The sequence below is a fragment of the Oncorhynchus gorbuscha genome, linkage group LG08 (genome assembly GCF_021184085.1).
Source record: "Oncorhynchus gorbuscha isolate QuinsamMale2020 ecotype Even-year linkage group LG08, OgorEven_v1.0, whole genome shotgun sequence".
Classification (NCBI taxonomy): domain Eukaryota; kingdom Metazoa; phylum Chordata; class Actinopteri; order Salmoniformes; family Salmonidae; genus Oncorhynchus; species Oncorhynchus gorbuscha.
Genome location: NC_060180.1, coordinates 62,396,803 through 62,410,108, shown reverse-complemented (window position 1 = coordinate 62,410,108; position 13,306 = coordinate 62,396,803). Strand labels below are relative to the sequence as shown.

Here is a 13,306-nt window from a genome sequence, read left to right as displayed (position 1 = left end):
GCATATTGCGGGGGCTATTCGATGCTAATGCAGTACGCCACAGGATGTTTTGTGCTGGTCAAGGGCAGTCAGGTCTGGAGTGAACCAAGGGCAATATCTGTTCCTGTTTTTTTTTTTTTTATTGAATGGGGCATGTTTATTGAAGATGGTGAGGAAAGCACATTTAATGAATAACCAAGGCATCCTTTACTGATGGAATGAGGTCAATATCCTTCCAGGATACCCGGGCAGGCTCGCTGAAGTCTTTTAGGGAGCGTTTGACAGAGATGAGGGGTGGTCGTTTGACCGCAGACCCATTTCAGGTGCAGGCAATGAGGCAGTGATCGCTGAGATCCTGGTTGAACACAGCAGAGGTTTATTTGGAGGGCAGGTTGGTTAGGATGATATCTATGAGGGTGCCCATGTTTACGGATTTGGGGTTGTACCTGGTAGGTTCCATGATAATTTGTGTGAGATTGAGGGCATCAAGCTTAGATTGTAGGATGGCCAGGGTGTTAAGCATGTCCCAGTTTAGGTCACCTAACAGCACGAGCTCTGAAGATAGATGGGGGGCAAAGCATCCCCAAACCATCACACTACCACCACCATGCTTGACCGTTGGTATAAGGTTCTTACTGTGAAATGCAGTATTTGGTTTTCGCCAGGCATAATGGGACCCACGCCTTCAAAACAGTTACACTTTTGACTCATCCGTCCATAGAACATTCTTCCAGGAGTCTTGATGATCATTCAGGTGCTTCCAGGTTATTTTCTGGCAAACTTGAATCAACTTTTTGGATGAGATGGGTCTCATTATGTCTGACAAAAACCAAACACTGCCTTTGACAGTAAGCACTTCATACCAACGGTCAAGCATGGTGGTGGCAGTGTGATGGTTTGGGGATGCTTTACTGCCTCAGGACCCGGAGGACTTGCCTTAATAGAAGGAACCATGAATTCTGCTTTGTATCAGAGAATTCTACAGGAGAATGTCAGGTCATCCGTCTGTGAGCTGAAGCGCAGCTGGGTCATGCAGTAAGACAATGATCCAAAACACACAATCAAGTCTACATGAAAATGGTTAAAAAGCAACAAATATTAAGTTTTAGAATGGTCGATTCAAAGTCCACACCTAATCCCAATTGAAATGTTGTGACAGAACTTGAAACGAGCAGTTCATGCTTGAAAACCCACAAATGTCCCTGAGTTAAAGCAGTTCTGCATTCCTCCACAACGATTTGAGAGACTGATCAACAACTACAGGAAGCATTTGGTTACAGTCATTGCATCTGAAGGTGCCACAACAACCAGTTATTGAGTGTAATGGTGCAATTACTTTTTCACATGGGGGAACTGGTTGTTGCATAACTTTGTTAATTAAATAAATAAAATAAGTATATACAGTTGAAGTCGGAAGTTTACATACACTTTAGCCAAATACATTTAAACTCAGTTTTTCACAATTCTTGAGTGAAAATTCCCTGTCTTAGGTCTGTTAAAATCACCACTTTGTTTTAAGAATGTGAAATGTCAGAATAATAGTAGAGAGAATGATTTATTTCAGCTTTTATTCTTTCATCACATTCCCAGTGGTATTTAGTAGCATTGTCTTCAAATTGTTTAATTTGGGTCAAACATTTTGGGTAGCCTTCAACAAGCTCCCCACAATTTTGGCCCATTCCTCCTGACAGAGCTGGTGTAACTGAGTCAGGTTTGTAGGCCTCCTTGCTCGCACATGCTTTTTCAGTTCTGTCCACAAATTTTCTATAGGATTGAGGTCAGAGCTTTGTGATGGCCACTCCAATACCTTGACTTTGTTGTCCTTAAGCCATGTTTCCACAACTTTTGAAGTATGCTTGGGATGTTGCTTCAATATATCCACATAATTGTCCATCCTCATGATGCCATCTATTTTGTGAAGTGCACCAGTCCCTCCTACAGCAAAGCACCCCCACAACATGATGCTGCCACCCCCGTGCTTCACGGTTGGGATGGTGTTCTTCGGCTTGCAAAGATCCCCCTTTTCCTCCAAACATAACGATGGTCATTATGGCCAAACAGTTCTATTTTTGTTGTGCAGTTGCAAACCGTAGTCTGGCTTTTTTATGGCGGTTTTGGAGCAGTTGCTTCCTTGCTGAACGGCCTTTCAGGTGATGTCGATATACGACTCGTTTTACTGTGGATATAGATCATTTTGAACCTGTTTCCTCCAGCATCTTCACAAGGTCCTTTGCTGTTGTTCTGGGATTGATTTTCACTTTTCGCAACAAAGTACGTTCATCTCTAGGAGACGAGACACCTCCAATTGACTCAAATTATCAGAAGCTTCTAAAGACATGACATTATTTTCTGGAAAGCGATGGGTAACGATGCTTCGAGGGTGACTGTTGTCGATGTGTGCAGAGGGTCCCTGGTTCGCGCCCGGGTATGGGCGAGGGGACGGACGTAAAGTCATACTGTTACACATGCACCAAGTAGATGTCCTAACCGACTTGCCAAAACTATAGTTTGTTCACAAGAAATTTGTGGAATGGTTGAAAAACGAGATTTTAAGGAGCCCAAACTAAGTGTATGTAAACTTCCAACTTCAACTCTATATGTTTTTGTTATTTGTAAAGGTTCCCTTTATCTAATATTAGGTTTTGGTACAACATCTGATAACATTCAATATAGAAAATATGCAAAAATGTAAAAGGGGCAAATACCTTTTCACTGCACTTTTTCAAGTACTTTACACAACTGAATATAATGTAACAAGTAATTACACATACATAAGATATTACTATATATACACAGTACCAGTCAAAAGTTTGGACACACCTACTCATTCAAGGGTTTTTCTTAATTTGTATTATTTTCTATATTTTAGAATAATAGTGAAGACATCAAAACTATGAAATAACACATATGGAATCATGTAGTAACCAAACAAGTGTTAAACAAATCTAAATATATTTTAGATTCTTCAAAGTAACCACTCTTTGCCTTGATGACAGCTTTGCACACTCTTGGTATTCTCTCTCACTCTGCTGTCCAACTCATCCCAAACCATCTCAATTGGATGGAGGCCAGTTCATCTGATTCAGCACTCCATCACTCTCCTTCTTGGCCAAATAGCCCTTACATAGCCTGGAGGTGTGTTGGGTCGTTTTCCTGTTGAAAAACAAATGACAGTCCCACTAAGCGCAAACCAGATGGGATGGCGAATCGCTGCAGAATGCTGTGGTTGCCATGCTGGTTAAGTGTGCCTTGAATTCTAAATAAATCACAGACAGTGTCACCAGCAAAGCACCCCCACACCATCACACCTCCTCAATGCTTCACTGTGGGAAACACACATGCGGAGATCATACGTTCACCTACTCTGTGTCTCACAAAGACACGGCAGTTGGAACCAAAAATCTCAAATTTGGACTCATCAGACCAAAGGACAGATTTCTTGGCCCAAGCAAGTCTCTTCTTATTATTGGTGTCCTGTAGTAGTGGTTTCTTTGCATAAATTCGGCCATGAAGTCCTGATTCACGCAGTCTCCTCTGAACAGTTTTGATGTTGAGATGGGTCTGTTACTTGAACTCTGTGAAACATTTATTTGGGCTGCAATCAGAGGTGCAGTTAACTCTAATGAATTTATCCTCTACAATGTCTTCTGTATACCACCTCTACCTTGTCACAACACAACTGATTGGCTCAAACACATTAAGAAGGAAAGAAATTCCACTAAATAACTTTTAACAAGGCACACCATTTAATTGAAATGTATTCCAGGTGACTACCTCATGAAGCTGGCTGAGAGGATGCTAAGAATGTGCAAAGCTGTCATCAAAGCAAAAGGTGGTTACTTTGAATAATCTGAAATATAACATATATTTTGATTTGTTCAACACTTTCTTGGTTAGTACATGATTCCATTTGTGTTATTTCACGGTTTTGATGTCTTCACTATTATTCTACAATGTGGGAAAAAAATTGAAATAAAGACAAACCCTGGAATGAGTAGGTGTGTCCAAACCTTTGACTGGTACTGTAAATATATATACACACACACACACATTTTTCTACTTCAATCGACAATTGTCCAGTTGTGCGGTTGTATTCCGGCAAAAGCATGTCTAGAATTCTCTGCCTGCCACGAACCCATTTAAGGATGATGTGGACTTCTGCATGACTGGGCACGTGAGCGCAGGTTGAGCACAAGTGTACGTCACATAATTTAATATTCAACTGGAAAGTCATTATTTGTATACTGACGCATACTTGCAGTGCATGAAGGGAGTACTTGACTTTGATAATTATAGATATCCGTTTCCGAAGAATTAGAGCAGAATCAGCATTGTGCTGACACTGGATGTCAGTGTGCAAACACCAATGAGCTCATGGAAGCTACTTGGCTATGCAATTATTTGGGCTTGTTCCAAATTGCACCCGACCGTGCAGGCAACTGCCGACTGGTTGATCTACAACAAACGTTGCATCAATAATAACTACTCATTATTATTTGTAGATCAGTCAGTCACAATTTACCCATGACACATTACGGTTTTGATCCTCTCGAACACGGCCATTCTCAACACACGGTCTCTCGTCTTGTTTGTGATAACTCACTTTTAGTAGGCCTTTCTATCAAATGCACATCTAACATGCGCCATTAATCAAATTCCGTCACAAGGCAACGTGGCTTTAAGCGACATATTTGTTAAAAACGGTTTACAACTGCACTATGACTCCGTGATTACATAGGTTACGTAATAAAGAGCTATTATAGTACTGTGAAGAACACCGTCTGGTCTCGCGATGGATTTATTATTCTATCTTGCCACGTTCCAGTACAGAAAAAAACGGGCATGAACGAAGTCTTTCTCTAGAAGGGATACAACTTTTGTCAAAATTGACTTTATGTATCAGGTTTACGAGAATTTACGCAGCAGATTAGGATAATTAACGTATCAGCTCCGGAGAATTCGGTCAAGGTTAGGAAAATAGTTAAGGTTAGGGTTAGCGAAAACCTTTTGAGGTCAAATTCGAGGAAAAACTGTATCCCATCTAGACATGACCATTGACGAGGTGGTTCTAACCTGCGGGTATCCACACGATTGAATAAGACAACATCCTCTGAAAGCGAATTGGAGGACATTTTCCCTTTCTCCGCCCATCTTGTCTTCGTAAAACCCTCACTGGCTGAGGGCGCAGTCACTCAAAAGTCGACGGGGTTGCTATGGGCTTCGGTTTATGAGGGCAGAGAGATTTGATTTCTACTGGGCCACCTTTATTGCAAGAAATTGACAGTGACGCTCGCTAATTTTGAATTTCCACTTGAATTCAAGCAACTTCGAATAGCCATGGTCACGAAGAAAAACCCACGAGGACAGAAACTGAAAGGTTCGTAATTTCAATTTCAGTAATGGCAGTGGTGCATGCAGCCAACCTTCACTTGGCTACAGAAGGCCTTAGAAAGTTAATCGGCCGGCAAGATTTATCTTTTCATTTAGGCAATGCAAGTTAGCCTACAATACTATAGACTCATAACTGGACAAGATGTAGCACAACGTCCACAATATACCCAAAAAGTTCCCAAACAATTGTGTCCCTTTTTATGGAGTCACCACCAACTATACATTTGTCGAGTTATAGTAAACATCACAAGTGTCTTTGTATCCAGGTGATAGGCGCTTTTGCCTCTCTGCTACATTGTATAACGGACGAGGCTCATTCGTTCGATTTGAAGCATTGTTGCAATTCGTCAGGTTGCAGAGAAGCATAGCTTGAGAGGGTACCAGGTCAATTTTTGATTAAAATTGAGTGGCTCGTGCACTAATGAGGACTTTGAGTCCTATCATTCCCAATTGTGCCATTGTACGCAGCAAGGCCAATTAAAAATATCCCTCGTAGACTACAACAGAAACTACATCAGTAGACGAGGGTATCGTCCCCTTTTTTCGTTTTCGGTCATTTCTCCAAGTGTTCACGTGTCAATAATGGAAGAACGTGGGAGGGGTTACACGTGGCTTCTATCGTCGTCGCGATTTCAAACCAGGACCCCTATGGAGACGTTTTAATAATATGGCGCCGTTCCCCACAAGTGATCAAGATAATAAGTTACAATGGCGTGGTCTGAGCCCCATACTTTAAACGTTAACTAGTGGTTTAAGGGCAGCCTGACTGCAAGGGGGCGCGGGCTTTACATGTAACCTACGAGTCATGCTAAATGTATGTCCCCTTTGCAAAACTCCAGTTGCATTGTGACACGTGGCCGTAAAAAAAGTGTACCCGAAATGTGTGTTGGCATATGACGTAGTCGTAGAATGTGTTGCACATAGTAAAATGTTGGCATAATCTCATAACATCAGTTTCAGTGCCCTTCCTACAATAGGCTAGGCTACTTCTAGAAATGTATTTCTAAATCCAATGACTTCATTCATCCGATACAGAACGCCTGATGTCCACTGTTTTGTACTCTTTAAATAAATATGATAATCAAAAAATGAATTACAAACGTTATATCAATTTAGTGGTTGCAAATGAGTTGAAGATGGGTCAACACACGTCGTATGTCCAGTGATAAAGGTAGAATGATGTTTTTATTTTTTTACTTTGGAACATTATGTACAGTTATCAGAGTATCTCACAAGACAGCCGCCTCCTCCTTCATGTATGTTGACCGTTGATCAGGAAGTTGCAGAAAGAAATGTAGTGTAATATGTCGAGGTGACATCATTTACTGTTCTAAACGACCGAGAAGCATCTGTCATACATTTTATGAGTTAACATTGGTTACGTTGCACCGCCCTGAACAGGCCTCATATAATCACTGCCCAACGTCTGACTATGAACTGCCTGCCTATAGCTATAGGGATGTGACTTATTGATACATGAAAGTGAAAGCTGTTTTCGATTCTGCATTTATGATTATGTAATAAGCAGGTAAAAGTATATGCCAAGTCAAATGCTGTTCTTTATGAGCAATCTAATAATGTATGTAACCAAATATTTTCAAATGTTTTCTTTTGAATGTGCGTTCTTTCACCATACTGTTTGTTTAGAGGTTTGATTGTCAATGATATTCTACAATGGTTTTCCATGGACATTTTATGTATTATCAAATTGATATTTCTAAAAAATGAAATTGCCCCATCCCAGGCTTCCTCATCTCTCAGATGCTTGGTTTAATTGGACGAAGGCCAAAGAACTGGTAAAGGCAACAACTGCTTGCCCTGACCTGTGTGAACATGTTTTTTCTTTGCAGTGTATTTACCCCAAACTAAATGCTATTCTTGAGGAATAATCTTGCATGTGTGGTGTGAGCTTGTTTGTATGGGATGTTTTGTTTTAGCTTACTTGTACAAGAGTGTCAGGATTGGAAAATGTTGTATAAACTTTGCACATGCTCTTCAGCAATGCTGAAGTTGTTTGTTTTTGCCCTCACTGATGCTTGAGTTAATTTTACTGCTATTGAATTGATAACACAGAAGTATCAATATTTGGATTAGAGTTAATCTGCCCATTTTATTGCTAGAGTCCTGCATACAGTATGTAGGCCTGCTGCATCTCAGAGCCTGGACACGGTTTGTTCAGTTTGAACTATGGTTGTGCATTTTGGGGTTCTACAACTATTGAAGGAGAGACAAGCTAGTCTTTATGGAGAGTCAGTCATATGGTTTTGAGATGATTTTAGCTATTTGCCTTTAAAAATATTCATTTTTAGTGTCATGATACTAGAATTTTGACCTTGATACCAAGTTTAGTATTTCGACAGTAGCGGTGCGTGGATGAAGTCACGAAGGATGCCAGGTCAGGAAGAGAAGCTATATTACAACCTATGTGATGTGGTAATAGCATTGTTTATAACCTGTTAGTTAATATATCCCGTACCACCGTGAGATAGATAGATACACACACACAGTGCATTTGGAATGTATTCCGACCCCTTGACTTTTGGAATGCATCGTTTTTTTACTCAGTCTACACACAATACCCATAAATGACAAAGCAAAAACAGTTATTTTTTTTGCGCATTTATTTAAAATAAAACAGAAATATCACATTTACATAAGTATTCCGATCCTTTACTCAGTACTTTGTTGAAGCACCTTTGGCAGCGATTACAGCCTCGAGTGTTCTTGGGTATGACGCTACAAGCTTGGCAAACCTGTATTTGGGGAGTTTCTCCTATTCTTCTCTGCAGATCCTCTCAAGTTGGATGGGGAGTGCCGCTGCACAGCTATTTTCTGGTCTCTACAGAGATGTTCGATCGGGTTCAAATCTGGGCTCTGGCTGGGCCACTCAAGGACATTGAGACTTGTCGTAAAGCCATTCCTGTGTTGTCTTGGCCGTGTGCTTAGGGTCGTTGTTCTGTTGGAAGGTGAAGCGCAGCTGGGTCATGCAGTAAGACAATGATCCAAAACACACAATCAAGTCTACATGAAAATGGTTAAAAAGCAATAAATATTCAGTTTTAGAATGACCGATTCAAAGTCCACACCTAATCCCAATTGAAATGTTGTGACAGGACTTGAAATGAGCAGTTCATGCTTGAAATCCCACAAATGTCTTTGAGTTAAAGCAGTTCTGCATTCCTCCACAATGATTTGAGAGACTGATCAACAACTACAGGAAGCATTTGGTTGCAGTCATTGCAGCTAAAGGTGGAACAACAACCAGTTATTGAGTGTAAGGGGGCAATTACTTTTTCACACGGGGGAACTGGGTGTTGCACAACTTTGTTAATTAAATAAATAAAAGAAGTATATATATTTTTTGGTTATTTGTAAAAGTTACCTAAAATGAATGCAACCCGGATATAGATGGTCCATGAATCAACGTATGTGAACGTGAGTAGATTACGTTTAAAACTAGATCTGACATCTTGGACACGGTCTCTAGTTCTTATTATACCTAGGCGTTAGCAAGCCCAGACAAATGTGAAGTGTTTCACATGACTTTTGGGTTGTAATCTTATTTAAAATGCTCACATGAATTTCATACTAAAGATATTTTCATGACAATGTCACTCAAAAATAATTTGAATTCAGTTGCTAGTAGAATAACGTTATAATGCAAATGTCATGTGTGAAATTGTTTTTTTTTAATGTTGTTTTGGAACTCAACCTCCCTTGCACTGCACTGCTTTGTAACATATTTTGCTTAGTTGTTTTGGTGGGCTGGCCCTCATCTGCTCGCTAAGCAAAGTATTTATATAATTAGCTTCTGAAGCCAGAAGTTTGGCTTGCTTCTCAAAAGTGGCTAGCACGTGCTGTCAGCATCATGCGCAAGAAGCCTGGATAGCTTACTACTGCCCCCATGAGAAGACAAATAGCCTGGCTATCTTACTGCTGCCCCCTTGAGAAGAAAAGTAGCCTGGCTATCTTACTACTGCCCCCATGAGAAGACAAGTAGCCTGGCTAGCTTACTACTGCGCCCTTGAGAAGACAAGTAGCCTGGATAGCTTACTGCTGCCCCCATGAGAAGACAAGTAGCCTGGCTATCTTACTGCTGCCCCCTTGAGAAGAAAAGTAGCCTGGCTATCTTACTACTGCCCCCATGAGAAGACAAGTAGCCTGGCTATCTTACTGCTGCCCCCATGAGAAGACAAGTAGCCTGGCCAGCTTACTACGGCCCCCATGAGAAGACAAGTAGCCTGGCTAGCTTACTACTGCCCCCATGAGAAGACAAGTAGCCTGGCTAGCTTACTACTGCCCCCATGAGAAGACAAGTAGCCTGGCTAGCTTACTACTGCCCCCATGAGAAGACAAGTAGCCTGGCTAGCTTACTACTGCTCCCATGAGAAGCAGATTCCATCCTCTCAATCTGTATTCCGTATACAACGAGACAAATTTGACAGACGTACCGAAAGTTTTAAATATTTCTAGTACTTAATCGTTTTTTTGTGTTCTAATGTCGAAAAAGTACAGATGTTTCGGGTATACCGTGCAACACTTCATTTTAGATTTCAACTAAGCACCATTGTTAGGCTAATTTCCTGATGTTCCCACATAGCCTATATAATGCTATCACAATGATGTTACGTTACTGGTAATGTGAGTAGTATCACTAAAGGTCACTTTGGTTATACATGCAAACTAGTGTGTTGGCTCCATGTGTTTAGAAGGAGTTTTCAGCAATATGGTAACCCTGTATCTGGTCTGGAGTCTCTTTTAACTCTACTATCTGTGGACTTGGTGACATGGGACTGGCCCTTTTAACCAAACCATTACAGTGTATAGGTGTATGAGGGTGGGGCATCATGTGTGGGATGGATACCAAGCAGGTTTTATGGTTATAACCTGAGGGCATTCTCTGGAAAACTGAACACATCATGATTAGATCAAACTGGCCTTGGGAGAGTCTGGGGGTGGGGGGGGTCGAGGACGGGAGTAACATTAACTTGTCACCTTGACAATAGCCACCAATTTCTGTCCCAAAATGTCATGGTGTGTGTTTTGAGGGTGTGTTTGTATGTTTGAAAGAGAGAAAAGAAGGGGAGTGTGTCAAAGCAGACATTCCACAGGATCCTTATGTAAGCTCAGACTGAACAATATGTACTCACAAACGACAAGCAGAGACCGAGAACAGGGAGAAGGAGTCCGTTTCCTCCAACTAACTTACTAAACATTTGAAAAGAGGTTAGAGTGGAACTACTGGGGTGTTGTGGTCATGGAGCATTCAGCCGAAAGACACGGTACGGTGCGTGTGGTGTGCTTGTGTGTTGAATACATTCACACTGTAAATGTTATTTTTGCTTCAGAGGATGTGTGTGTGTGTGTGTTAATACGTGTCTGTGATAGGTAGTACATTCAGTTGGTAATCTTTACTTTTCCCTCCTACGAACACTGACTTTGCTGATAGCTACTTTGAGGAAAAATGAACTTACTATGACTGATATATGTGGTTGTCCCACCCAGCTATATTAAGATGAATGCTCTAGATAAGAGCATCTGCTAACTGACTACAATGTAAATGTCGGGGGGAGTTGTTTATGAGGCTCTCCAGAGAGTTGGTAGGGAATGGTGTGCAGTAAACGCCTGCACAAATGGCTCAGGGGACATGAGAACCAGGTCTGCTAGATTAGGGCAGCACCCTTTTCAGGATTGTCAGTACCAATGTTCTCATGAGGATTGCAAACTGTTTAGAAAGTTTGTCTGCCTACTTAGGCTTTTTTCATTCTGTTGTAATATTGTGTAGGCTTAGTGTTCAGAACTGTATGCCTACATCGAGTAGCAAATACTTTAAACCAAACAGATGAAAATAGTGCGAAAAATTCTGGTTTTAACATGACCAACAACTTTCTGACCAAGGTTTGGACAGTGACCAGGGTTCGGACAGATTAGCCTGCCTAGTGGTTGATTGTTTCTACAGTTTGTACGGCCTCCCAAGTATTTAAATGTGATTTTCATGTGTGCTTGGCAATGTGTGGCTCATTGTGCATTTATGTGTTTGCTTGCTGTTCCTTGCTATGATTTGTGGTCATACGAGGGATGTTCTGGATGAGCAACATTTAACACAAAAAATAACCCAACCCCTTCCCCCAACTTGCACACTGTTTTTCAGCAGATTGTGCTATGTCACAGGTAAGGTGCATTTGTGACAGGTAAGGTACATTTGTGAAAGGCGTTGTCCCTCATTTCCTGAGTAGGCAGAGTAGTCGGCAGTTTTGAAATGCTTCCACACTCTCTGAGCCTACTTAAACCGCCCATGTAGGACTAATGAGTATCCCCCTGACAACCAGGCAAAGTCACTGAAAGCCAGGATTTGCATGGCCTGAGGCCTGTAGCCTTTAAATCCCTCTCCCTCAGTCCGCTCAATCACATGGCAGTATGTGTGTGTGATTAGGTGTCAGCCAGTTCTCCTAGTAAAGATCTCCCCTTCTCTACCTGATGCTGTTCTATTGTTACCGGAGTGGGGGGCAGCTGGTGATGGGGGAGGGGGGCGAATCTATACAGTATCAATTTGATTCATAATTATTTTGCAAAGTAGCATTAGCGAAGGCTAGTTTGATCATCCATTTTTAAATAGTGAGCCAAACTTTTTTTCATCACTTTTATTTCCATGACTGATCAAAACTACTTTTTTCATGCTGTCTCTTCTCTCTACAGCAGGCATATAGTGAGCAATAAGTTTGGAACATCAAATCGCAATAACATTGCATTATCAAATCGCAATACACAATACATATTGAATTGTGAGAATCGCAATGTAAAAATCATATTGGCACCTAAGTATCGAGATAATATCATATCGTGAGGTCCCTGGCAATTCCCAGCCCGAGAGGCAGCATTATAATGACAGCCAAGAGGGATGCTGGGTAATGTCCCATTGGTATGGCGTTAACAGAGCCTCTCCATATGAGTGCCTGAATGTCTTCTGGCTGGACAAGAGGACAGCTCTAAAAATAGCCCTATTTGCTGGTTCAGGTCCCATATCAGGTTCCGGCTGAGTTTGCCAAGAACAAAAAGAGGAGGAGGGCACAGAGGTTTGGGGGAAGGAAGTATAAGGGTGATAAGAGACGCACAGAGGCTTTTCCCAATCGGACTGGTCAGGGCAGTCTGCACAGATGGAAGAGCCGATAGTCGAACCCACCCGGGTGCTTGAACCCGCGGTGGTTGTTGAACAGACCGAAGGTAGATGGAGCGACTCTGCCACATAACAACTTCATCCGGAATAAGGAATATATAGATGTATACATATATGTTGATTCGACCAGTGGCATCTGATTTTGGTGATGGTAGAGACACCGAGGGGTCCAGACCTTGAGAAACCGTTTTTTCTGAGGGGTCCAGACCTTGGGGTAATACTTTGGCTTTTGTTCTGCTCAGCTTAGGGACGAGAAGAACAAAGGATACCGCTCTGTGGAAAAGGATTGAGTTTTTGGGTTGGTTTTGGTGCAGATGTAGAACAACTTTATTTAACTTTTTAGAATGAAACATCAGAAACTGTAGTGTGTGGATGGATTTGCAAAAAAGTGAAGTTGACTAATAGGTGCATTAATTATGACAGAGGGCAGTGGGATATTTTGTTGGGACTTACCGAGACATATTTTTACAACTGTCACGACATTGACATGAGCAGGTGCTGTGTATCTGAATATGGTGCATCTGCCTATGTGTGAATGGTTTGACCTAGCTTGAGGGTAGGGGACTCGGCACCTGTTCATTCTTCCATTGCCATCTCTTCGAATACATTGATATTTTTACCCATAGTGCTCTGTGTACAGTGTCAAATGCACCCAGAATAACTAGCTACTCTACTGATTTTGTCTTGTTGCCTCACTAAGGACATTCATATATTTATTGGGCTTTTGCTTGAACATTCACACACTGAATTATAATTCAGTTA

General features: G+C 41.5%; 1 protein-coding gene across 7 annotated transcripts in view; it reads left to right on the top strand.

The window, feature by feature from the left end:
• The first annotated feature begins 5,160 nt into the window (after positions 1 to 5,160).
• The window catches only part of LOC124041947 (aspartyl/asparaginyl beta-hydroxylase-like), a 28,791-nt gene continuing 20,645 nt past the window's right edge, over positions 5,161 to 13,306 (top strand). For 5 of the 7 annotated variants that reach the window (XR_006840016.1, XR_006840015.1, XM_046360146.1 and 2 more), the window contains exon 1: positions 12,445 to 12,591. Coding sequence is in view for 5 of the 7 variants with exons in the window: in XM_046360146.1 (XP_046216102.1) it covers positions 12,525 to 12,591 (67 nt within the window). In the remaining 2 variants the exon portion in view is untranslated. Of the gene's footprint in view, positions 5,357 to 10,428; positions 10,653 to 12,444; positions 12,592 to 13,306 lie in introns of those variants that run through there. The other 2 variants (XM_046360144.1, XM_046360145.1) reach the window with 2 other exon arrangements.